Source organism: Trachemys scripta, chromosome 4 (assembly GCF_013100865.1).
Source record: "Trachemys scripta elegans isolate TJP31775 chromosome 4, CAS_Tse_1.0, whole genome shotgun sequence".
In the NCBI taxonomy this organism is placed as follows: Eukaryota; Metazoa; Chordata; order Testudines; family Emydidae; genus Trachemys; species Trachemys scripta.
This window is the reverse complement of record NC_048301.1, coordinates 122023992-122050127: the sequence shown is the minus strand read 5'-3', so window position 1 is coordinate 122050127 and position 26136 is coordinate 122023992. Positions and strand designations below refer to the sequence as shown.

The 26136-nt window shown below is 45.9% G+C and overlaps 2 protein-coding genes across 6 annotated transcripts in view; both read left to right on the top strand.

The window, feature by feature from the left end:
* The window catches only part of LOC117875745 (C4b-binding protein alpha chain-like), a 111905-nt gene that overhangs the window by 7643 nt on the left and 78126 nt on the right, over positions 1-26136 (top strand). For all 3 annotated transcript variants that reach the window (XM_034767090.1, XM_034767091.1, XM_034767089.1), the window contains exon 2: positions 1081-1269. In XM_034767090.1, coding sequence (XP_034622981.1) covers positions 1081-1269 — 189 coding nt within the window. The remainder of the gene's footprint in view (positions 1-1080; positions 1270-26136) is intronic.
* Positions 24293-26136, top strand: part of LOC117875747 (complement decay-accelerating factor-like) — a 15138-nt gene continuing 13294 nt past the window's right edge. For all 3 annotated transcript variants that reach the window (XM_034767095.1, XM_034767094.1, XM_034767093.1), the window contains exons 1-3: positions 24293-24415; positions 24978-25165; positions 25836-26027. In XM_034767095.1, coding sequence (XP_034622986.1) covers positions 25117-25165; positions 25836-26027 — 241 coding nt within the window. In that variant the 5' untranslated portion in view covers positions 24293-24415; positions 24978-25116. The remainder of the gene's footprint in view (positions 24416-24977; positions 25166-25835; positions 26028-26136) is intronic.

The window sequence follows — 26136 nt, the reverse complement described above, 5'->3', positions numbered from 1 at the left end:
TGGCTTGCCTGTGGGGATGTGCACGGAACTGACACCCAGTGCAGTGGTGCAACCAGTCTGATGTTTTGTTTTTTAAAAAAGAGGAAATTGTCACGGCAGTATAAGCCTGAATCTCACTGAGCTGAGACAGCCCCATGATGCTGCTGTTAAATGACTTTACTGTTGAAAACAGGGATTCCGGTTTAAACCATTCTATAGTTTGAAATTAACTTGTGGTTTGGACACTTGGTTACGTCTGTAGGCTGAGCTCATTGCACGCACCACTAGGCTTCTTTCGTTCCTCCATTCTCCATCACGAGATCCCTGTGAGCCACCCTCCCACCCTGCTCTGTTTCCCACAGGCCGGATTGAAAGCCCTGACAGCTGTAGTTTGCCCTCCGGTTTTAAATGGTACTGGGAGAACAGGCAGTGTTGACATGGCAGGTATTATGCTAGAAGGTGTTAATGGATGAGATCAACCAGTTCTTTGATCTATTGACAATTACCAGATGCAAGAAGCTCTGTTTGTTTCCCATCCCTCTTCCGATTGTCCACATTCCACCAAAATGAATAGGCTTCTGCCTACTGATGCCTAGAACACTCCCGGAAAGTTTGGAATTGATTAGATGTGGTGTTCAGAAGTTATCATGTTATCAACATGAAGAAGAGCTCTGTGCAAGCTCTAAGCTTGCGTCTCTCACCCATCAAAGATATTCCCTCACCCACCTTGTCTGTTTCTAATATCCTGGGATCGAGATGACTACAACAACACTGCATGTTACAGACAAACACAAATACAGTCTGGTTTAATGTAGGACCTTGCATTTCCCTTTCTAATTTGAAACGCAGGCTAGAATCCTATAGTGACTGCCACCCATATTCCCATTTGTTTTTGTTGTATTTTCTATGCGGTTTCCTTGCAATGACTTGAGCTAAATTCTGAGCAATGGGATTGCATGGATCTGAGCGAGAGAGGGTAGAATATGGACCTCTGATTTTCCCCAGCTATGGCTCTCACATCACATTCTTGTCAAGGAGATTTCACCTCGATAGGTTTTCCTGGCTAAGTATGTCCTTATATTTTTCATGTTTTACCCTTAGGTTATTGTGTTGATCCACCTGACATTCCCAATGCTATTCTGAAGAGTAGTGTTGGCACATTGATTCCAGCTGGGAAGGTGATTAAATATGGCTGCCGCCCAGGTTATAAGCTGATCGCTGGACTAAGGCAAGGGCATGTTACTTGTCTTCAAAATTCGACATGGTCTTCAGCGCCGAACTTTTGTCAGAGTAAGTATTTGGCCAAATTATCTTTGTTTCAATTGAGCAAATTTAACACCAATAGGAAGATTGTGCTTATACTCAGCTTGTTTATGGTTCAAAGTGTAGCGATGGGGTGAGAGAGAGAAGGAGGGATAGTCAGGGTCTTCTCTCCCTGCTAACGCTGGGGATTATGGTTAGCAATTTGAGGTGCGATCCTCACTCCCAGTCTGGCCCCTTTACGCCAAGTAAAAGGTCCAGAGTGACAAAACAGGTCTTTAAATGCCCCGGATCTGTCCAGAAGAGGACTCCACCCAAAGACAACAATAGGGCTGTCTTCCCAGAATCCTCTTGCAAGGCTTGAAGTAAGTGGTGTGCCAGTGGGAGGGGTGTGTTGGGGCATTTCACAGCACATAGCCCTGCAGAGATTCTGGGTAAAGCTGAAGCCAAACCCATAGGCAGCTGCGCACAGGTCCCCACGGCTGTCTGTGTGGAGCAGTCCAGTACTGGGAAGGTACAAAGGCAGCTTAAAGTTTGCATACACCCCAGGGCTATGNTGACCCACATCCAAGCTAATGCTTGTCCTCCTTTCACACTGATTTCTCCACCACCTGTGCCTGACCCCTGTTCTGGTTACTGGTTCCCAGTACAGCTGTCCTGAAAGCATCCCCTTAAGCCTATAATCCTCCCTGTCTGCAATAGCAGTACGTTTGCAGGAACAGTCTGAATGCGAAAAGTTGAAATACCACAATGGCTTGATTTAGTAGCAGGAAGCTGCAGGGAGGAGTGGGCAGCATGGAAGGTGTTCATGTATTGAATGCTGCATTGTCCCATCTCCAGTATTCCCATAATCCCCCCCCCAGGAGACCTGCCAATAGTCAAATTTCAGCACAAATCTAGGGCAATAAGAAATGATCTGTTGGGACTGCCTGTGGAATTAAGAACTTTCCTTAAATAAAAAGGTCAACAGCAAGATTAAGAAAATACGATGTTTTGTGGCCATGTGTTTTCACAATATTCAGATTGCTTGGAAGATAGATCCAGCAGTCCTCTACGTGTCTTGGCTTTCATTGTTCCCTGTTTTAGACTGAGCACCAACATCCTTGCTGTTTCCCTCAGTGGTTGAAAATGGAAGGATGACTCCAAATATATTTGTATTTACATCTAGTGTCACTCTTGAGTTTTCTTATAACAAAAGCTACCTAGTCCATGGCAGCAAAGAAAGCCAGTGTGTAGGTGACAGTACATGAAATTTTCCTGTACAGCTTGTGAGTGGGGTGTATATGATGATGGGATATGCTCTGACCACTTCTCTGACACACACACTCAGATTATGAATAACTACAATATATGGAGAGGTGGTGCGGTGCCAGCCCATGGCCGGGCAATGGAGACCTCCGAGTTTTAATCGTGGTTCTGCCATTGTCCTCCTCTCAGGCTTTGGGCAAGTCTCTTTGCCGCTCTGCCTCAGTTTCTCTGTTTGTAAGATAGTTTCTTTCCTTATTTGCCTTGCAGAGGTGTAGGGAGGATTAATGGGTACTTTAAGAAGATGTGCGCTATGTAATAAAAGGATCTGGAAAGCCTTGTTTGGTGTTTTGCAGAGACTCAGTGTCCAGACCCACATATTCAACATGGAAGCCTGAAATCTCCACTTCCACATAACTATACACACAGAACCAATGTCACGTTTCAGTGTGATCCTGGTTACATCCTCAAGGGCGCTGATAGGATTCAATGCCAAGCTGATGGCAAGTGGTATCCGCAGCTACCCGTTTGTGACCCAGGTAAGTGTGTGACACTTAGGGTGTCAGTAGGGTGTGAGTAGGGTGATGCTTTGTGGGGTGTCTATATTGGGGCAACTTTCTATAGTCTATCAAACTCATTATGTTGCATGTGGTATGATTGAATGAATGTGATATGAATAGTGTGTATTAGATTATCTGTCTGTCTTTTTCCCCCGGCTTCCTTTCTTCCATTTTATGTCTATCTAGGCTGCAGCCTTTTTCTGTTGAAGTTCCTTTCTTACTTTCTCTTGAGAATCAATGAACACCAGAGAGTTCAGACCCCTGGGAAAACCAATTGGTGAGAAAAGACAGGGGCTAATTGCCCAGGTTTAATACTGAAAGACCAGGTGAGGCTTACTGCGGAGAGCAGAGTCTGAGGCCAGTCAACACCAGATAAAAACAGCTCTGGGTTTGGGAGGTAATTCAAATGCTGGGGCAGTTAATCTTCATCTGCAGGCACTAAATTGGGAGGACTGCAGAGTGGAAAAGCTGGATTTTGATATCTGGGTTTTTGTTTATGGAATGTTTTGGTGCCTGTCCTTTCCCAGCTCAGGGGAGGACAAAGAAAACACCTTTCACGCAAGAGAGCAAGAAAGCGCCTATGACTTTAATTTTACAAATGAGACACCACCTTGAGGTATCCCTGTGACAGTGTAGAAGATGGAGATTCCTTATTGTCATAGGTGGTATCAAGACAGGCCTCCTGAAGTGCCCCTCCTGACTAGAAGTTGCTGTGCAGGCACCCACCTCAGTTTCCCCTTGTTAATGATCTTGCCGCTATGCTGTTTCAGTCTGATAATACCCCTGCTGAGGGCTAATTCATTAACATAAATACTTCAGAATATCTGCCCCACCCATCCAAAGTCATAACAGAGTACATCTCTAATGTCAAAAACAGGCTCTTCTTTAGTGTCCCTCTTGAGACAGAGAGCCAGGTTCCTACATTTCTCCGCAGAATCCCTTACCTGAACTCAAAACCCAAATCAAGTAGAGTAAGCAGTGTCCACCTACCCTGGCCTTCACAAAAATGCAAAGTAACCTGGCCACTCACCTTGTGCTCATATTCCTAATGCCCTTCTGGATTTTTCCTCAGTTCCTTGTTCCTAGTTTGAAACTCTGACCAACAAGATGATTTCCTTGGATCTTCTTTCTTGGCTGGAGGAGGTCAATAGACTAACTTCCCTCCACTGCTCTCTTAGCCTTGAGCTTTTCCTGGTTCTCTTCCTCAAGCTGCTAACCACTTTTGTTCCTTGGAGAACTTGAGCAGTTCTCTCAAGAACTTTGACCTAATCTCAGCTTCCCCTTACTACCTACCCTTACCAATTGCTACTGGCCCCTTTATGTAGACTGTGTGTCCTTTCTCCAGTCCCCTTAGAAGGCCATTTGCAAAGCACAGATGGATAGGGCTTCCTTCTTAAATGGGCTAGTCCTCCCTGTGACCATATGCTTTTATATCATATGCAATGGTTTATCAATAATTAAATACTGATACTGTCTTCTGTTCGTATGAACCCTGATATGGTGATATCAATTCCCTGCCTTCACAGGAGACACATAGAGTAATTACAGCATGATCCCTAGGGGTCCCAAGTTGTCTACTCTTAATTAGCTGTCACACATGAAGTTTTTGGCTTTAATCTCTCTCTGCCTCAGTTCCCCCATCTGTAAAATGGGGGTAACATTGCTGACCCTACCTCTAGAAGGGTATAATGAGAATTCACTCACCGATGTTTATAAAGCTCCTCAGAAAGGTCCTCAGAAAAGGTGCTATACAAATGGAAATTTGCTATACGATCCTAACTCTTTCTTCCATCTCTTCATAAGGGAAAACTTATTGTTTTCAAGCCTGGTGATGTATTTAACAATGTAACAGTTCTCCTTTTAATTCCATGCAGGGGCTAGCATCACGCTACTTCTCTACACATTACTGCTATTCATGTTTCTCATTGCTTACTATTACTGTCCTCTGTGAAGCAGGTAGTCATTGCAGTTTGTGTCCCCTCATAACTCTGCATTGTCTCGTCCCCCAGCCCACAATCCAGCCCTACATGTTTTATATTATTGCAGTTACTGAACCAAATTCTGAGCTCAGTACAGTGGTGAGCAGAATGTAGGCCACTGATTTCCAGAGCTGGGTCTCACATGCCACATTCTTATAAGGGCGCTTCATTCTCCATAGGTGTCAGGGTTATATGACTTTTACAGGTCCCTGTCTTGTTTTGGATTGTTAGGGAGATGTTCCTACCCACCAGTACTTGCACATGCTGACAGAAGCAATCAGAGAGAGTTTCTAGTTGGTACCGTAGTGACCTACTCCTGCAGACGAGGTTACACACGCATCCCTGGAGTATCTCCGCATGTGACTTGTCTTACAAATTTTACGTGGTCTAAACTCTCAGAACTATGTCAGAGTAAGTAACTCAATTTTCAGCTGAGTTTTCTTTGCTTTAGTTTATATACAAATGTAAGAGCAATTTAAGAGCTTATGGGGGGCACTTTGGGGCCTGGTTAGCCTCCAGTTGCTGAGCACCTGCAGATCTGACTGCAGCTGGAGTTGTGGGTGCTCAGCACCTCTGAAAATCTGGTCCAAGAGACGTTGAGCAATTGGCTGTGTGAATGTGTCTGTACCGTAGACATGGTGATACCAGTGTGATGTGATGAACTGCATTTATTGTACAACTTTTCACATGCTCAATATCAAGGAAATGCCAAATTTCTATAGCTTGAAAAGCTTTCAGCTCCACCTGGTAAAACGAATCTGCAGCCACACAGTTCTTTGCAGTGATTTAATGCGGGTGCTGTTGTTGGTGTCTCTCAGAAGTTCGTTGTCCAGCTCCAGACGTTAACAACGGAATACAGACACCGATGCCTAGACCTGGAGAGGAGACCTATGCATTTGGGGACACTGTTACAATTCAATGTGATTTTGGATATGGTATCAAAGGCCGTATCAACGGAAATGCTCAGATTCACTGCAAACATGATGGCAGATGGGATCCTGCCGTACCAGTTTGCGAACCAGGTCAGTATAAATGGCGGAGGACTGTCATTCTTTTAGCTCTGGCCCGGTGGCTCCTGTCCCTGCTGGGCAATCCTCAGCCCAGCTGTGACTGCTAGGACAGCCTGAGTATGCCCCAGTCCCCTACAGGCTGGGACCCTGAGATTCAGAGCATCTCATAGCAGCCTTTGTTACTGGGGGTTGTATGGAACTCCTGCTACAGATTAAAGATGCTATCCCCCTATGCTCCTCTTAAGGGAGGATAGTGGTGCAAGTGCAAACTGCAGCTCTGTGTCTGTTCGGGGGCGGAGGGGCTCAGGTCTCAAAATGCTCAGCACCTGAAAAGAGTTTTAGGCATCTAATTATTTTCCAAAGGCCTTGTGAGGACTTTGGTCACTCAGAGGATTTTCTGAGCTGTGGGTGTATGTACATGAGCAGCCCTGGGACTAGTTTAGCATCATGCTATAAAATGTGTATTAATTCTATGGGTGACCTCCAACGACTAAAACCAACCACTAAGAAAAACTATATTAACCATCAGACATAGGGTGAAGGGGATAGTACTAACTAACCTCCCCCTTCGCTAGTTTGGAAGAGATGGGCAGCTGGGGATAAGGATGGCTCTGTGTATCTACAGAGAAGGTTGAGGTGTGGGGGTGCAGCTGAGGTGTTTGTTGGGGGACTCGGAGGGTTTGGTAGCTTGGAGGAAGATTGGGAAGCTGGGAGAGTTTTGAGCAGCTGGAGGAGGTGCAGATCTGGATTTGGAGGGGTGGAAGTGTAACAGGGCCAATGTACTGAGTCAAGGCCTGACTTTCTAGTCAATTGAAGCTGCAGGCATTCAGATTCTCTGTGGATCTTCATCATCATCATCCGTGTTACAGTGCTGTTCACGAAGCATGTGAATGACAGTCACAGCAGCCGAATGGCCTCATACAGGGCCGGCTCCAGGCACCAGCCTGGCAAGCAGGTGCTTGGGGCGGCCGCTCCAGAGAGGGGTGGCACATCCAGGTATTCGGCGGCAATTCGGCGGATGGTCCCTCACTCCCGCTCAGAGCGAAGGACCTCCCGCCGAATTGCCGCCGCAGATCAAGATCGCGGCTTTTTTTTTTTTTTTTTTTTGGCTGCTTGGGGTGGCCAAAACCCTGGAGCCGGCCCTGGCCTTATAAACACTTAACCATCTTTTCATCATTTTTGTGCATGCTGTCCTGATCCCATGCATAGCAAGAGATGAACACCAAGATAGCAGGTTGTTGGAAATACCTGGGGTGTTCTTTCAGGTATTATGTTTTTTCCTGTAATGGCATCAGGAAATGCTGGGAATCTGTCACCTCCTTTTCTTTTTAGAGATTTTTATCTACTGTATAAATAATGTATTTTTTACTCTTCAATTCTAGTTTGTTCCCAACCCCCAAACATCTCCCATGGCCAGTACAATGACTGGGGCAAGAGAGATTTTGTTGATGGCTCATCGGTAACATACAGATGTGACAGAGGCTACTCACTTGTTGGAAAAGCCTCCATTCAGTGTATCGCTGGTGATGAGGTCACTCCAACCTGGAGCGAGCCTACCCCTCAGTGCGAAGGTAACTCATTCTGCATTACACTAAAATGACTCATATTGGGAAAGGTAGAAAGGATGTTTGAATGATTTGGTGCAATGTGTCCCTGTAACCCATCCTCCCTCTGCCATCCCATTGCTGACCACTCCTTTCCAGTGCCTTCAATGTTCCCAGCAACCTACTCCCTGAGACGCACGCTGCCAGTTTCCTCTCTCACCCAGCACCCATATATGCAGGGCCAGCTCCAGGCACCAGGTCAGCAAGCTGGTGCTTGGGGTGGCCCATGGAAGGGGGTGGCATGTCCGGGTCTTCAGCAGCAATTTGGCGGCGGGTTCCTCAGTCCCTCTCGGAGGGAAAGACCGGCCGCCAAATTGCCATTGCGAAGAATGAAGCGGCGCGGTAAAGGAGCCGCCGATCGCAGGTTTTTTTTTTTTTTCCTTCGCTGCTTGGGGCGGCAAAAACGCTGCAGCCGGCCCTGCATATATTTGATCTGGTGTTTGACTCACATCCAAGCTAATGCTTTTCCTCCTTTTACACTGATTTCTCCACCACCTGTGCACGACCCTTGTTCTGGCTACTGGTTCCCAGCACAGATGTCCTGACAGCGTCCCCTTAAGCCTATAATCCTCCCTGTCTGCACCACCAGTACGTTTGCAGGAACAGTGAATCCAAAAAGCTGAAATCATCCTGGTGGCTTGATTTAGCAGCAGGAAGCTGCAGGGAGGAGCGGGCAGCATGGAAGCTGTTCATGTATTGAATACTGCATTGTCCCATCTCCAGTATTCCCATAATCGCCCCCCAGGAGACCTGCCAATAGTCAAATTTCATCACAAATCCAGTGCAATAAGATATGATCTGTTGGGATTGCCTGTGGAATTAAGAACTTTCCTTAAAAAACAAAGGTCAACAGCAAGATTAAGAAAATGTGATGTTCTTTTGTGACCATGTGTTTTCACAATGTTCAGATTGCTTGGAAGATAGATCCAGCAGTCCTCTACGTGACTTGGCTTTCATTGTTCCCTGTCTTAGACTGAGCACCACCATCTTTGCTGTTTCCCTCAGTGGTTGAAAATGGAATGATGACTCCAAAAATATTTGTATTTACATCTAGTGTCACTCTTGAGTTTTCTTGTAACAAAAGCTACCTAGACAATGGCAGCAAAGAAAGCCAGTGCGTAGGTGACAGTAGATGAAATTTTCCTGTAACAGCTTGTGAGTGGGGTGTATATAATGATGGGCTATGCTCTGACCACTTCTCTGACACACACGCTCAGATACTGAATAACTACAATGTATAGAGAGGTGGTTCGGTGCCAGCACATGGCCGGGAAATGGAGACCTCCGAGTTCTAATCCCAGTTCTGCCACTGTCTTCCTCTCAGACTTTGGGCAAGTCTTTTTGCTGCTCTGCCTCAGTTTCTCTGTTTGTAAAATAGTTTCTTTCCTTATTTGCCTTGCAGAGGTGTGGGGAGGATTAACCGGTACTTTAAAAGATGTGCTCTAAGTAATAAAAGGATCTGGAAAGCCTTATTTGGTGTTTTGCAGAGACTCACTGTCCAGTCCCACATATTCAACATGGAAGCCTGAAATCTCCACTTCCACATAACTATACATACAGAACCAATGTCACGTTTCAGTGTGATCCTGGTTACATCCTCAGGGGCGCTGAGAAGATTCAATGCCAAGCTGATGGCAAGTGGTATCCGCAGCTACCGGTTTGTGACCTAGGTAAGTGTGTGACAGAGTAGGGTGATGCTCTGTGGGGTGTCTATATTGGGGCAAGTTTCTATAGTCTACAAAACTCATTATGTTGCATGTGATATGATTGAATGAATGTGATATGAATAGTGTGTATTAGATTATCTGTCTGTCTTTTTCCCCCGGCTTCCTTTCTTCCATTTTATGTCTATCTAGGCTGCAGCCTTTTTCTGTTGAAGTTCCTTTCTCACTTTCTTTTGGGAATCAAATGAACATCAGAGAGTTCAGATCCCAGGGGAAAGCAATTGGTGAGAAAAGACAGGAGCTAATTGCCCAGGTTTAATACTGAAAGACCAGGTGAGGCTGGCTGCAGAGAGCAGAGTCTGAGGCCAGTCAACACCAGATAAAAACAGCTCTGGGTTTGGGAGGTAATTCAAATGCTGGGGCAGTTAATCTTCATCTGCGGCACTAAACTGGGAGGACTGCAGAGTGGAAAAGCTGGATTTTGACATCTGGGTTTTTGTTTATGGAATGTTTTGGTGCCTGTCCTTTCCCAGCTCCGGGGAGGACAAAGAAAACACCTTTCATGCAAGAGAGCAAGAAAGCGCCTGTGACTTTCATTTTAGAAATGAGACACCACCAGAGGTATTCGTATGACAGTATAAGAGATGGATATTCCTTATTGGCATATGTGGTAACAAGACAGGCCTCCTGAAGTGCCTCTCCTGACTAGAAGTGACCCTACAGGCACCCTACCTCAGTTTCCCCTTGTTAATATTCTTGCAGCAATTCTTTTTCAGTCTGATAATACCCCTGCTGAGGGCTAATTTATTAACATGAATGCTTCTGAATATCTGCCCCACCCATCCAAAGTCATAGCAAGGTCACAGCATAGTACATCTCTAATACCAAAAACAGCCTCTTCTTTAGCGTCCCTCTTCAGACAGAGTGCCAGGTTCCTACATTTCTCCGCAACATCCCTTACCTGAACTCAAAACCCAAATCAAGTAGAGTAAGCAGTGTCCACCTACCCTGGCCTTCACAAAAATGCAAAGTAACCCGGCCACTCACCTTGTGCTCATATTCCTAATGCCCTTCTGGGTTTTTCCTCAGCTTGCTGTTTCTAGTTTGAAACATTGAGCCACAAGATGTTTTCCTTGGATCTTCTTTCTTGGCTGGAAGAGATCAATAGGCAAACTTCCCTCCACTGCTCTCCTAGCTAGTTCTCCTCTGCAAGCTATAGAGAACTCCAGCAGTTCTCTCAAGAACTTTGACCCAATCTCTGCTTCCCCTTACTACCTACCCTTACCAATTGCTACTGGCCCCTTTAGGTAGACTGTGTGTCTTTTCTCCAGTCCCCTTAGAAGGCCATTAACAAAGCACAGATGGACAGGGCTTCCTTCTTAATTAGGCTAGTCCCCCCTGTGACCATATGCTTTTATATAATATGCAATGGTTTATCAATACTTAAATACCAATACTGTCTTCTGTTCGTATGAACTCTGATATGGTGATATCAATTCCCTGCCTTCACAGGAGACACATAGAGTACATCACGATCCGTAGGGGTCCCAAGTTGTCTATCCTTAATTAGCTGTCAGACTTGAAGTTTTTGACTTTAATCTCTCTCTGCCTCAGTTCCCCCATCTGTAAAATGGGGGTAACATTGCTGACCCTACCTCTAGAAGGGTATGATGAGAATTCACTCACCGATGTTTATAAAGCTCCTCAGAAAGGTCCTCAGAAAAGGTGCTATACAAATGGAAATTTGCAATTTGATCCTAACTCTTTATTCCATCTCTTCATAAGGGAAAATGTATTGTTTTCAAGCCTGGTGATGTATTTAACAATGTAACAGTTCTCCTTTTAATTCCATGCAGGGGCTAGCATCACGCCACTTCACTACACATTACTGCTATTCATGTTTCTCATTGCTTACTATTACTGTCCTCTGTGAAGCAGGTAGTCATTGCAGATTGTGTCCCCTCATAACTCTGCATTGTCTCGTCCCCCAGCCCACAATCCAGCCCTACATGTTTTATATTATTGCAGTTACTGAACCAAATTCTGTGCTCAGTGCAGTGGTGAGCAGAATGTAGGCCACTGATTTCCAGAGCTGGTCTCACATGCCACATTCTTATAAGAGCGCTTCATTCTCCATAGGTGTCAGGGTTAAATGACTTTTACAGATCCCTGTCTTGTTTTGGATTGTTAGGGAGATGTTCCTACCCGCCAGTACTTGCGTACGCTGACAGAAGCGATCAGAGAGAGTTTCTAGTTGGTACCGTAGTGACCTACTCCTGCAAACCAGGTTACACACGCATCCCTGGAGTATCTCCTCATGTGACTTGTCTTACAAATTTTACGTGGTCTAAACTCTCAGAACTTTGTCAGAGTAAGTAACTCAATTTTTGCCTGAATTTTTTTGCTTTTGTTGATATCTAAATTTAAGAGCTATTAATATCTTCTTGCGGGGGGGGGGGGGAAGCGGGGACACTTTGGCGCCTGGCTGGCCCCCAGGTGTTGAGCAGCTGCAGATCTCTGACTGCAGCTGGAGTTGTGGGTTCTCAGCATCTCTGAAAATCTGGTCCAGGACACACTGAGCAATTGGCTGTGTGAATGTGTCTGTACCGTAGACATGGTGGTACCAGTGTGATGTGATGAACTCCATTTATTGTACAATTTTTCACCTGCTCAGCTGTCCTCTGCCCACTAGCCCTAATCAGATAGGAGAACTTTGAACACCCCAATTTTATAAGCAGTCCCAAACATCTCTCTCTCTCTCTCTCTCTCTCACACACACACACACACACACACACACACACACACACACACACATAAATAACTTAAAATACTGTGGCAAATGTTCCTTCCCCCCCCAAAATATGGCATTTCCAAGCCCCTCCAGCCCCTCAGGATTACACTGGCTTGAGGTTCAGGATGGGCAATAATAAAAATTCAGTTCTGCACCACTGAAAGGATTGAAGTAGAATGTCTGGTAAGCTATCAGGGCTAGAAATAGGTGGGTGCTAGATATGGTTTAAAATCCAAGAATCCCCCTTTCTAGTGGGACAAACACTTACTATTAGGACCTACCAGGTCCTGAGATATCAGCCTTATCTATGTAGTTACATTAGCTATTTTAGGTAATTTTGAGGTTACTTACCGTTAGTATCATGGATCAGATGTTCTGCAATAGCGTATGTCTACACTGTGACAGCCCAGGCTTCAGTCCAAACCCAAACCCCTGCACTGCAATTTTATACCCCACAGCCCAAGCACCAGAATGAGCCTGAGTCAACTGACCCAAGCCAGACATAGTCACACCAAGGGTCTTTTCTCACCGTGTAGACATAGTCTAAGATCCTGGTTTTACGGATGGAAGATAAATAAAATAAAAACAGCACCAGTTAAATGATTAGCCGTAACCCATGGCATATCCCGAATTCAAGCCAGTGTGCTGTGGTATAAAGGCTCTGTTAGCATTGAATATGGCCTGTGTAAGTAACGTGTGGCTGTGCCACTCAAGAGTCTCTCTCAACCATCCCAAACTCAGAACGGTAAAACCTTGTCACTCTGCACCATCCTGCAGTGTCCTTCTGGTATATTCTACAGAGTTTCGGAGAAGACACTCTTAGAAGCCATCTTCCTTTTACTGTGACACCCATGAAACAAAACTTCCTTTAGAAACTAGGGTCTTTAAATAAATAAAAAAAAAAGTTAAGGAAATTGATGTTAGTGTCAGTGTTCAGATTCTTGCAAAGGGTTCAGACCTTGCTGATAAAGTCTCTATTGTAGAAAATGTCTCTACTGTGACCTTTTTCTTCTGTCTTATTCTGAGCAAAAACATCTAAAACTCTGTTGGTGTTGCTCAGAGACTCGTTGTCCAAAGCCAGTGGTTGAAAATGGAAAACAGATCTCTCCAGTGAAAACTGAATATACATATGCCAACCGTGTTGTGTTTCAATGTGATCCTGACTACATCCTCCGAGGCAGTGAGGGGATTGTGTGCTGGAGCGATGGGATGTGGCACCCTCCAGTACCATTTTGCGATAAATGTGAGTATAAACGAGAAGAGAAGAGAATCTACCATTCAGAAGAAATATGCCGCCACTGATCGTAGTAACAATGGCGGGAAGGCTATTTCAACGTTTAGGGGGATGTATTAGAAGGATCCTCAGAGGTTATTAATATATAGCCAAAGGGCTTTTTCATCTGTCTTCTATCCAATGACCTCGTCCAATTCTGGGGGAGGGGGATCAACATCTCAGTGTTCCCTACAGTCTAATCTCCAGGCCTGCTTCTGGCTGAAGGTTAAATGTGCCAGCCGAAGGGACTCTCACCCCTTTTCTTAGATTATTGAAGAGTCTTAGATCTCACTATCAGTAAGTTTTTTTTTTTCATAATGTCATTGCTTAATTTGCACAGGGCTCAGCCCCGGCACCTCTGGGCTTGCTGCATCTGTTATGAAAGTAAAAAAAAAAATTTGTTTGATCCCCGGCACCTCTTTAATTACAAATTAAGCACTGCCTAATGTTCAGCCTAAAATTTCCTTTTCTTAATTTCCTCCCATTAGTCCTGGCTCAGCCCCCTTGTAACATCCTCTACAATCACTCCCCTTCTTCATTCGGTATGGATGGGCGGCAGCAGTGGGGTAGTTATTACACTGAGGGAGGTGTTGTGGGCAGTGGGACCGAGACCCTTGTTGGGGGACTCAGGGAGGGCTGGTAGGTTGGAGGAGGGTTGGGATGTTTCCCTAGGCGATTCTGGAAGGATTAAGCACTATGGCAGCGGGGGGGGGGGGTCTGACCAATATACTGATCTTTCAAGCAGCTGAGCATCAACAGCCCNTTCTTCCATTTTATGTCTATCTAGGCTGCAGCCTTTTTCTGTTGAAGTTCATTTCTCACTTTCTTTTGGGAATCAAATGAACGTCAGAGAGTTCAGACCCCAGGGGAAAGCAATTGGTGAGAAAAGACAGGGGCTAATTGCCCGGGTTTAATACTGAAAGGCCAGGTGCGGCTTGCTGCGGAGAGCAGAGTCTGAGGCCAGTCAACGCCAGATAAAAACAGCTCTGGGTTTGGGACGTAATTCAAATGCTGGGGCAGTTAATCTTCATCTGCGGCACTAAACTGGGAGGACTGCAGAGTGGAAAAGCTGGATTTTGACTTCTGGGTTTTTGTTCATGGAATGTTTTGGTGCCTGTCCTTTCCCAGCTCCGGGGAGGACAAAGAAAACACCCTTCATGCAAGAGAGCAAGAAAGCGCCTGTGACTTTCATTTTACAAAAGCTAAACATGCCACCTGCAGTGTCCCTGTGACAGTATTGAAGTTGGAGATTCCTTATTTTCATATATCTACCTCTACAAGGGTATGATGAGATTTCACTCACCGATGTTTATAAAGGTCCTCAGAAACGGGGCTATACAAATGGAAATTTGCTATAAGACCCTAACTCTTTAATCCATTTCTTCATAGGGGAGTTTTTACTGTTTTCAAGCCTGGTGATGTATTTAACAATGTAACAGTTCTCCTTTTAATTCCATGCAGGGGCTAGCATCACACCACTTCACTACACATTACTGCTATTCATGTTTCTCATTGCTTACTATTACTGTCCCCTGGGAAGCAGGTAGTCATTGCAGTTTGTGTCCCCTCATAACTCTGCATCGTCGCGTACCCCAGCCCACAATTCAGCCCTAGGTGTTTTGTATCATTGCGGTTACTGAACCAAATTCTGTGCTCAGTGCAGTGGTGAGCAGAATGTAGGCCAATGATTTCCACAGCTGGGTCTTACATGCCACATTCTTATAAGAGCGTTTCATTCCCCATAGGTGTCAGGGTTAAATGACTTTTACAGGTCCCTGTCTTGTTTTGGATTGTTAGGGAGATGTTCCTACCCGCCAGTACTTGCGTACGCTGACAGAAGCGATCAGAGAGAGTTTCTAGTTGGTACCATAGTGACCTACTCCTGCAAACCAGGTTACACACGCATCCCTGGAGTATCTCCTCATGTGACTTGTTTTACAAATTTTACCTGGTCTAAAGTCTCAGAACTATGTCAGAGTAAGTAATTTTCAGTTGAATTTTCTTTGCTTTAGTTGATAAACAAATGTAAGAGCAATTTAAGAGCTTATGGGGAGGCGACTTGGGGCCTGGTTGGCCCCCAGGTGCTGAACACCTGCAGATCTGACTGCAGCTGGAGTTGTGGGTGGTCAGCACCTCTGAAAATCTGGTCCAGGACACACTGAGCAATTGGCTGTGTGAATGTGTCTGTACCGTAGACATGGTGATACCAGTGTGATGTGATGAACTGCATTTACTGTACAACTTTTCACCTGCTCAGCTGTCCTCTGCCCACTAGCCCTAATCAGATAGAACTTTGAACAGCCCAATTTTATAAGCAGCCCCAAACATGTCACTCACACTCTCACACGTATATTACATACATAACTTTAAATAATGTGGCAAATGTGACTTTTTTCTTTTATCTTATTCTGAACAAAAACATTTTAAACTCTGTTGGTGTTGCTCAGAGATTCGTTGTCCAAAGCCAGTGGTTGAAAATGGAAAACAGATCTCTCCAGTGAAAACTGAATATACATATGCCAACCGTGTTGTGTTTCAATGTGATCCTGGCTACATCCTCCGAGGCAGTGAGGGGATTGTGTGCCGGAGCGATGGGATGTGGCACCCTCCAGTACCATTTTGTGATAAATGTGAGTATAAACGAGAAGAGAACCTACCATTCAGAAGAAATATGCCGCCACTGATCGTAGTAACAACAGCGGGAAGGCTGCCTCCCTACGTCTCAACTTCTAGTTGGGGATTATTAGAAGGATCCTCACAGGTCATTAATAAATAGCCAAAGGGCTTTTTCATCTGTCTTCTATCCAGTGACCTCGTCCAATTCTGGGGGAGGGAGATCAACAGCTAAGTATTCCCTACAGTCTAATCTCCAGGCCTGCTTCTGGCTGAAGGTTAAAAGTGCCAGCTGAAGGGACTCTCACCCCTTTTCTTAGATTATTGAAGAGTCTTAGATCTCACTTTCAGTAAGTTTTTTTTTTCATAATGTCATTGCTTAATTTGCACCAGGGCTGAGCCCCGGCACCTCTGGGCTTGGCAGTTCAGAGCCCCGGCACTTCTGGGCTTGCTGCATCAGTTATGAAAGTAAAAAAACAATTGTTTGAGCCCTGGCACGTCTTTAATTACAAATTAAGCACTGCCTAATGTTCCGCCTAATATTTCCTTTTCTTTATTTCCTCCCATTAGTCCTGGCTCAGAACCCTTATAACATCCTCTACAATCACTCCCCTTCTTCATTCGGTATGGATAGGCGGCAGCAGTGGGGTAGTTCTTACACTGAGGGAGATGTTGTGGGCAGTGGGACTGAGACCCGTGTTGGGGGACTCAGGGAGGGTTGGTAGGTTGGAGGAGGGTTGGGATGTTTCCCTAGGCAATTCTGAAAGGATTAAGCACTATGGGGGGGGGGTGTCTGACCAATATACTGATCTTTCAAGCAGCTGAGCATCAACAGCCCCCATTAAAGAGAATTTACCTGAGGTCTAAATACCAAGTGCTGGATTCCCCTGTAACTTCATGGGCTGCCCTAGTTGTTGCCTGAGTCAGTGAGAGGAGCATCAGGCCTTACATTGTTTCTATCCATTTGTAGCCTGTGGCCGACCTCCAACTCTCATGAACGGGCTGCACAATGGTGGGATGAAGGAATATTTCCCCTATGAATCACAAGTGACCTATAGCTGTGGAGACAGTTTTTCACTGATTGGAGAATCCTCCATTTATTGCACAACTGATGGGGTAAATATGATATGGAGCGGACCTGCCCCGCAGTGCAAAGGTAAGTCATTCTCCATGACTCTAAATTACAAAGGGTAGAGGGTACTTTCTGGAGACCCAGGTATAACGTCCCAACACTTTTTGTAAGTGGGGCTGAAAATGAGCAGAGCTGTCTGCCGCTCCTAATCCCTCCCACAATCCTCTTTGAAGTCCAGGATTATCGCTGACCTGGGTGGTGAAAAGCCAGGAGGGGGTGTGGCTATGGCACTCAGGCTGCACTGACCCCAGGTATCCCCATCCGTATGGATCCCTGGGTGGAAACTAAAGCTTTGTGAGGTGCATTACCCCTTCTGGTCTGGTGGCAAACCCCACCCTGGAGTGCAGATGGCTCCACTGCTGTGTTAGCTGCAAACTGCCAGAGCTGAATAGATCCCACAGCTGTTAAAATAACCAGCTAGATCTTCCACCTGAAGGATCCCAGCAGGGGCAGCTGTTCTTGCAGCCCACACGGAATAGTGAGCGCTGTAGGAGCAGCAGGATTCCCCTGCATGCAGGAGATGCTTAACATGTACAGCCTGGCAGGTGCATCAGGGGATTTGCGAATGGGCTCTGAGATACTAGCCCCAGGCAGAGCTAGAGAGCAGCTAAGGAGGGTTACAGTGCCCCACCTAAACTGTTGGCCTGGAACCACCACTGAACCTCCTCCACCACACAGCCTTGTTGTCAAACATTATAATAGTTACTCCCTACTGATTTCCTCACTGGCCAGTGCCACCAGCCACTGGACCTGTGTTCCACCTGATGTGTGAGTCTCACCCCCAGTGACTTATTCCCCCACCCCACTGACCCATCTCCTAGATCTGGTTCCCAACCCAGCTGTCCTGGAATCATCCCTTTAGGTATGGGCCCCTCTGGATGCAGCATCAGAGAGCGTTTGAGAGAACAGCCTGATTCCAAAAAATGGAATAACCCTGGTGCCTTGACTTGGCAATCGGAAGCTGGGGAAAAGAGAACAGCATTGAAAGCATTCACCCACATACCGAACCTGCCATATAAAGTTTTCCCCCTCCCAATAGTCTCAATGTCATTGTGAATCGTCTGCTAAAAAGTCAAGAATCTGATATTCTTATGTAGTTGTGTTTTTTTACCCCCCATGTTTCGTGTGCCTGGAAACAGATCAGCTGCTATTGAAGTGTATTGGCCTTGATTTGTTCCCTGTCTCAGATGTAGCACTAACCGTTTTGTTGTTTTCCCTCAGTGGTTCGCTGTCCGAGGCCAGAGATTGGAAATGGAAGAGTGACGACAACAAGGCAAGCGTTCACATACGGTGTCACCGTTCAGTTCTCTTGCTTGGAAGGCTACCTGCTCCATGGCAGTCGAGTGAGTCAGTGTCAGGATGACAACACCTGGAATCCTCCTGTGCCAAGTTGTCAGCCCGGTCAGTATAAATGATGGACTGAGGTATGGGGACTGGGCTGGCACGTGCACGCTGAGCCCTAGGAACGGCACCATAGGGGGAGAGGTGGTCTGAGCACAGCTCTGGAAACCAAAGACCTTGAGTTCTTACCCTCTTCCTGCCCCGGGCCAGTCTCCCTGGGTGACTTGAGCAAGGGATTTCTCCTCTCTGCCTCCATTTCCCATCTGTAAAAATGGAGATCGTGTATCCCAGCTACCTTGAAAAGGTGTTATGAGGGTTAATTAGGAAAGTACTTCAAAGACAGATGCTAATTATGTCTAAACACGCATTGCTGAAACTCCCCTGGCTATACTGTGGAAGGGAACCCAAAGAAGCAAATATTTATCAATGCAATATATATTTAATAGGATAAGGACCAAGCAACCCCGGTGTTTAGGTCCAAGTAGCTTTCTTCAGGAGTGGACCAGCTTTAATGATGGATTTTTCCAGTTTAGAAAAGGTGCTTATCAAGGACCCCAGGCTGCTAGTACCAAAATCTGAAAAAGTGGTGCCTTGTACTCCTCAACTGAGTCAGTGCCAATGAACAGCCATGACTTCCGAGCCTGCAAAAAAAAAAAAAAAAACCCAAACCTTCTGACTGCCCTTTAATCAATTTGATATTGACCAGCCCTTCCTTGGCCAGAATGGCTGAGTGTGCGAATCCTCAGGTTTGACAAGTCTGGCTCCACAGTCACAGACTTGAAGCTCACCAAGGCAGACTCCACCTTTCTTCCTTCAGACGTAAACACATTCAGTTCTGTAGAGTTTGCTCTGTGAGGGTTGGAGGTGAGATGAAGGAGTGGTGGGGGCTGTTTTCCAGCCCCTCTCTAATGCCGGAGGTTTTAGTGGGCATGAGAATCTGGTTTTCCATTCATGTCTGCATTCTGTAGACAGTCCTGAAACAACCCTTCATGCTTACTGCCCCCAGAGGTGGTTGTTTCACTGGGGAAGGGGTTCCTTACAGTTATCTAAGGGGTTTGTACAGAGCCAGTCACTGTGGTATCTAATCAAAGCCTTTGGCATCCTGTAGGATGAAAGTCACTATAGAAGCATAAGACACTGTTAAGGACCAAGTTCTGCCCTTGGTTCCACCTGTGTAAATCCAAGGCAACTCCACTAACTTGCAATTGTCCCTCAGTGCAACGGGGGTGGGGGGCTAAATCTGCAGTATCCCAAAGAGGCTATTTAGAAGAAGGCCACAAGTGTGCAAGGGAGTGAACTTCACATTCACATTTGTCCCAAGGCTGCTAATAAAACTTCCTTAAATGAACGAACAAAGCACCTGTGCTCTGCTGCTCCAAGGGTGGACTTCCAGCTGCCGATGACTCCATGAAATGCCCACGATACACAGTACTGGGTGGGATTTCACTCACGCCCTTTTCTTGTTGAACTCATGATGTTTGTTTTTTTCCAGAGAGTCACTGTGGGTGTGATGTTACAAGTAGTTTATTTCTCTGATTAAACCAAAACAGCTGCAGTGAAGTAAACCAAGGGCACGGGGTCTTAAGTAGAGCTGCCTCTTTCCATTACAGGCAATAAGCAGCACTCACAGTGCATCTCCTCTCACTGAACTGCTTCTCGTCTGCTTTTTCCTTTCAGTTCAGTGTTCAAAGCCAGACGTGCAGAATGGAAGAATGGTCAATGCATTAGATGAGAAAATGTGGTACAACGTAAATGAAAGCATTACTTTCAAATGCTCTTCTGGGTACCAATTTTCAGACCATTGGTACCTGCCTACAACAGACAGCTTTAGTATTACTTGTTCAGCCAACGGCAACTGGACAGCGTTACCCAAATGTGTAAGTAGGACACTCCAGCTGGATTTGTTGAAGTACTCTGCCCAATTTCTAGTGTAAAATAGAAAAAAAGTAATAACAAAACAGTGTTTCGCATTTCTAAAGTCTTAGTCCTCATTGTTTCAATGAATCAATGGGACCAAGTAGGGAGATGTGCCATTGATACAATAGAAGGGGAAATTTTATTGATCTGAAAGCAAAAGAATGTCCTTCCTCCATCCCATCCTTTCTCATGCTTTGAAGTAGGAGATTTTCTGCCTTTGTAGCACCTATTCCATGCGGGGGTGGGGTAGGTAAAATGTGGTAGGTAAAAATCACTCAGGATGAAAACTTGGCCATATTATAAAATAGAGAGGCTTCCAATGCAGTCTAGGGTGTGGACATGGCGTATCTTCTGCTGGGTTAGGGCACAGTAAAAAGCAAATTTATGATTATTTTAATGAGTAGTTGCCAGTGTACTTAGCACTGTGAAAATGTAAATAGAGGCCGGGTTCTGGCTCAAGGAGTTGACAATCCAAGTGCCTGATTCTGCAAGTTGTTCAGAACCTTCTCAAAGTTGCTTAGAACTATCAGCCCCTATAGACGTCAATAAGAATTGAGGGTGTGAAGGCCTTTTCAGTATCAGGCCTGTGTCAGACAGACTGTATGATACAGTTATAGGTAACCCACTGACTGAGGGTTCAAACCCAAAAAGGAGCAAGCGTACTTCAAAGGGTAAATCCTTCTCTTCTGCAGCATAATCCCAGTCCCTCTTCCTCTGTTTCATAGAAAAAGCAAAGCAATACTGAAGAATGTGCAGGGGCACGTGAGAGTAAAGAGTTTCTCCATTGTGATGTGCCTGTGACGGAACTGAGAACCCTGCTGGAACTGAAGAAACTGTATCTGGAGATTCAGAAACTGAAGCGGGAGATTAAAAAATTGTAATGACTGCTGAAATCTGTGATCCTCATTGTGTTAGGAAAGAGAAAGTAAGTAGAGGAACTAGATTGAACCGAAGGTTTATTTTCATACAAGCTTCAGACCCTGTGCAGCTGGAAATGTACGGCAACAACCTTCAGCTTTGCCATAATTGCTGCTTACATTTAACTTTTATGCATTATAACACATACGTTCACAGTGGGTGTATGGCCATTCTACTGTCTGATTTACATTAACCTTAAGGGCAGTGATGTTCATAACTCCCTGTGCACCACTGAAAATCTAAGGGATAGCAAAGCAATCTTCCCTGTCCTCTGGATTTAAACTCCGCTCAGCAGACTTTCTTCCCAGTCTGACCAGATCTAGTTTTGATTGATACCAGTGTTATCACCTGAGGCATTTTTATATCTAATCACACTCAAGAGTAGATGGTAGAAATGTAACTGTAGAGAAACAGCCTGCTAAGCCATTTCCCCATTGCCCAATAAATTGACCTGTACCTTTTGTGACCAAGTCATTATTCCTGCATTCCAGGGCTACAATAAAATGCAATTGTTGTAAGTGCTGATGGTTTGTGTGTTTTTTTGTTTTTTATAACTTTATCCCACTGGCTACAAGACCTAAAAATCCCCAGTGTGTTTAAAGGCTCCTTTTCTTAGGCGTGAAAAACTGTCTCAATCTAGTGAACCGTCTCAGCAGGGACTGCAAGGACAGAGGAAGGAGTGAAGACTGGCTTTTCCTCTCACATCTGGAGGAGCTCATGGTTGAAGCATACTGGGAAAGTAGCATAGAAGACAGCAGCTTGCCTTTCTGTGGACAGTGCTGTACCTGTTCTGTGGAATATCAGAAAACATCGGTCTACAGCACTGTTATGCTGGTATCTTTACTCCTGTTTATGGAGCCAGCGAGTCAGATCCCCAAAATAACAAAGATGAATTTGACTCAGAGGATGAGTAGAAAGGATCCCTTCATAACTGTTAACACTGTGTTGGCCAGAAAAACGAGTGTTACATTCCTGTTCCCTGAGAATCGGTGGCCGTATGAAGCCAGGAGGAGCCGATTGAAAGAAAGCTGCAGAGAAGTAACATATAGGCCCAGAAGTTCCCTCCACCTCAAAATTGTAGCTTTGAGGGCTACTGAGCTCTAAGGGGGCATGATACTCTCGCAGGGTAGAGCAAATTGTATTTCCGGGAAGGATGAGGTGGGGACAAGGGACAGAAAGCAGCTGAATTCTGCACTAGGGGCTCCATTGAAGTTCACCTTAGAAGCTGCAGCTTGGGTGTGCTGAATCAGTGCAACTCAGGCTGCCTAGCCTACTTTTGGGGTGACACTAGCTACCTGTGTCGCGCCCCTATACTCTGGAGAAGCACTCCCTGCTCCAAACCAGTCTCTGCCACCATGAAGGGACTCTGAATTTAATTTACCTTAGTCTATGACGCCTCTCTCTATTACTCTTCTACCCGTGGATCATAATACAATTTAGCTTTTCTCTGTAGACAAAGACCAGCAGAGGCCATTCAGTAGCGATCCATTTAGGTGGCATGAACCAAGTCGGCCTGGGCCTCTAATCACCATTTCTGAAGCTGAGTAATACATTATGTAACCCATACACCTTCTGGCTGTGGAGTTCTGTCCCATCTAGTGGTACTGAGACCACTTAAAGAGAGAGAAAAAATTAGTTTGCTCTACAGCTTCAGCTAACACCAGTTGGCCTTTAGCTCATGTGGTCGAGGCTCATACACTAAGCTCTTAAGGGCCTATGTTCAATCCTGTCTACTGGTGTCTGTCAGTCTTACAATTACACTGTAAGCAGCTCTAGAGACTAATTTTCTGGACCTTTTAAGTTAAAGAGGAAATGTGGCTACACAGAGGGATTCAATCTCTAGCCTATAACACAGCTGGGGTTGTTTACTAGGGTTTATTCCTGTTAAAATTTGTGCTACTGAACTCTCAGCACTGAAAGATCAGGGAAAAAAGAGAGGGCAAACAGTTATCTCTGATGAATGTAACATACTGCACGTGCTCTGAAATTTAAAATGTGCATGCTTATGTAAATCAGTTTGACAATTTATTAGTAGTATTAACATCACTGACCAAATGCAGGACCCTGAATGGCAGCCACCTGGATTTTTTAGAGAGCATCTTGCATTGAGCAATATGTAAAAAGAGAGCTTTTCTATTCATCTGTCCTGGATATTTACAACTCTCGTCACAGTGGTATATAGCCATTGGGTCAAGACTAGGAAGCAGGCTGGAGCAGAAGAGATGGAGAGGAATGTGAAGTGGGTGATCTGTTCCTCTCTGTTGAAATGTGCACAGACAACTCTGGAGAGTGAAGTTCTTCGTTTATCCTCAGCACCAATACAGCACGGATAGCAGCACTGCACACCCTCCCTGCCCCCATGCTGCTCTCTGCCAACGTGTCACAAACCAGACCTGTAGGGACTACCTTTAGGGGTGAAATGGAGTTCCAGCCCCATAGCCCATTCAGTCCCTGGCCACTGCTGGGATCGCCAGCTATGGGTTTTGTTGTGTAAGTTTCTGAGCCTGTAACACACACATTACATACAACTTTGTTTTCTCGTCTCTCTGCCAAATGTTTGATTGCTCCAATGGAAAAAAAGTCTCCAAAGTGAGGACAGATGTTCAAGTCTTCACACTGCTATTCAATGTGCTGAGCTCTTTTGAAAATAAAGCCCGAGGGTGTGTGTTTTGGAATTTCAGTTCCTTTGCTGCGTGTGTTAATGGTGACATTAAGATCAACCTCCTGTCTGTGTTTGCTGTAACCAACTGGATTCAGCCTCAGCCAGCCCCGCCCCTTCCCTCCTGACCCCGCCTCCAACCAGTCTCAGCTCTATGCAGGCCCCGCCCCTTCTCTCCTGACCCCGCCTCCAACCAGTCTCAGCGCTATTCAGGCCCCGCCCCTTCTCCCCTGACCCCGCCTCCAACCAGTCTCAGCACTATGCAGGCCCCGCCCCTTCGCTCCTGCCCCCGCCTCCAACCAGTCTCAGCGCTGTTTGGGCCCCGCCCCCCCGTTTTTCTCACTTGTGCCGAGCACGGCGCAGGTTGCGGCTTCCTGCGCGCCCCTGGGGCTGGGTTCCTGGCGTCCCCGGGGCTCCCCGGCCCCGCGCTGGCTCTGGGTTCCTGGCGCTGCTGTTGCCCGGGACTCGCGGTGAGTTGGGGGGTCGGCAAAGCACCTCCGTGCGCCGTGCAGGGCGGGGCTCCCCGGGGCTGGGGGGCTGCGGACAGTCCCGGTGTATGGGGGTCCCCCAGCGCATGAGCTAGGGGCTGCCTGGGGCCGGGGCCGTGGGTTGGCCTTTCCTGTCACTGAGGGTCCCTTCCAGGCGAAGGGGAGCCTCTCTGCCTGCTCTGTGCGCTGGGTCCCCCTGAGCCCCTTCCCCGGTGCACGCAGCCCGGGGACTGCCGCCTGCCCCCGGGGTTCCCTTGTTCTCGGGTTCCTACCATGGGGGAAATGCATGCGAGGGTTGGCCCTGATTTATGTCTCTTGTGTTCCCCAGCTGTGTGGCTATTGCTGCCGGCCACGTTTTCAGCTCCCAGTTTAACCCCCCGAGGTGGGTGGGGCTGTCTGGGAAATCGGAGTAACCTCCCTGGTGGGCTCACCTGGTCTGTCGCAGTTCCCTCTTCTCACATCTGGGGGCTTCAGGATCCTTCTGGTGTGTAAAGCGACTAGACTAAATATGTTCTCTTAAAATGGGCTTTTGTTTTGTCCACAGGTGACTGTGGGCCCCTGCCAAAGCTGAATTATGCTATCCCCTCTGATATGGATCGGGCAGAGGGCTTCCCTGTTGACACACAAGTTGCATACAGGTGCTGTGATGGCTTTGTTAATTCCCTGGAAAGTCAGACACTGTAATGTGCCTTTCAAACTCACAATGGTCAAACATCAACGAGTTTTGTGGTCGTAAGTATTTTATTTCTCTGAAATAAAGTTCCTTGGGCTGCCTTTCACTTATGAAAAGATAAGACCTTTCATATGTAGTATAGTAGGTATAGTCAAAAATAGCTCTGCTCTGTAATGATACCCAAAGGGAAGGGGAAAATATTTACATGAAGTTTAATGTCTTTCATCTAGTCTGGGACTACAAACACTGAAATGCAGGAATCCTAGTTGTATGCTTATTTCTTGGCATCACTAAGAGGGTTATTTGGGTGGCCTAACTCTGCATTTCCATACTTACCATCTCCCCAAAAACATGTTTAAGAGTAACCTTAACTCTGAATTTCCTGGATTTATAATACAGTAAAAGCTTTGTTATCCAGCATGTTGGGGGAATGGGAGGTGCCAGTTAATCAGATATTCCAGTTAATTAAGCGTTATACTTACCAATGGAATACCAATTTTCAAAAATTAGAATACAATAAAAAGTTTTCTATTGGGGGGGCCCATTCAGCATGGGGTCTATTTTAACAAAGCGCATCCAAATGTGATTGTTAGTAACCTCCCTAAAGTACTGCTAAGGGAGTAATTTGTTTTCTAAACACTGAATTTTGGTGTATTGTTAGAACAGACTGTTTTTATACCTGTCTTCATAGTCAAACCTTTCAGATCTAATGTCTGTCTCCACTGCTAGGTAGCTGTGGTGCCCCAACAAGGTTAAAGTTTGCTGCCTTAACTAAGGAAGATGAGAGCAAGAATTACCATCCTGTTGGGGGCACTGTGAGATATACTTGTCGCCCAGGGTATGAAAACATCACGGAAATGCTTCTTGTTCGTACTTGTCTTGAAAACTTAACATGGTCAGAAGCCCCTGAGTTTTGTAGAAGTGAGTATCTTTTTTGGTTACTTTTGTGTCTCACTTGTTCTGAAAACATCTTTCACAATTAGGACCACCAGGCAGCAGGCTCCCAGTTTGCTAGCTTAATTGATATTTA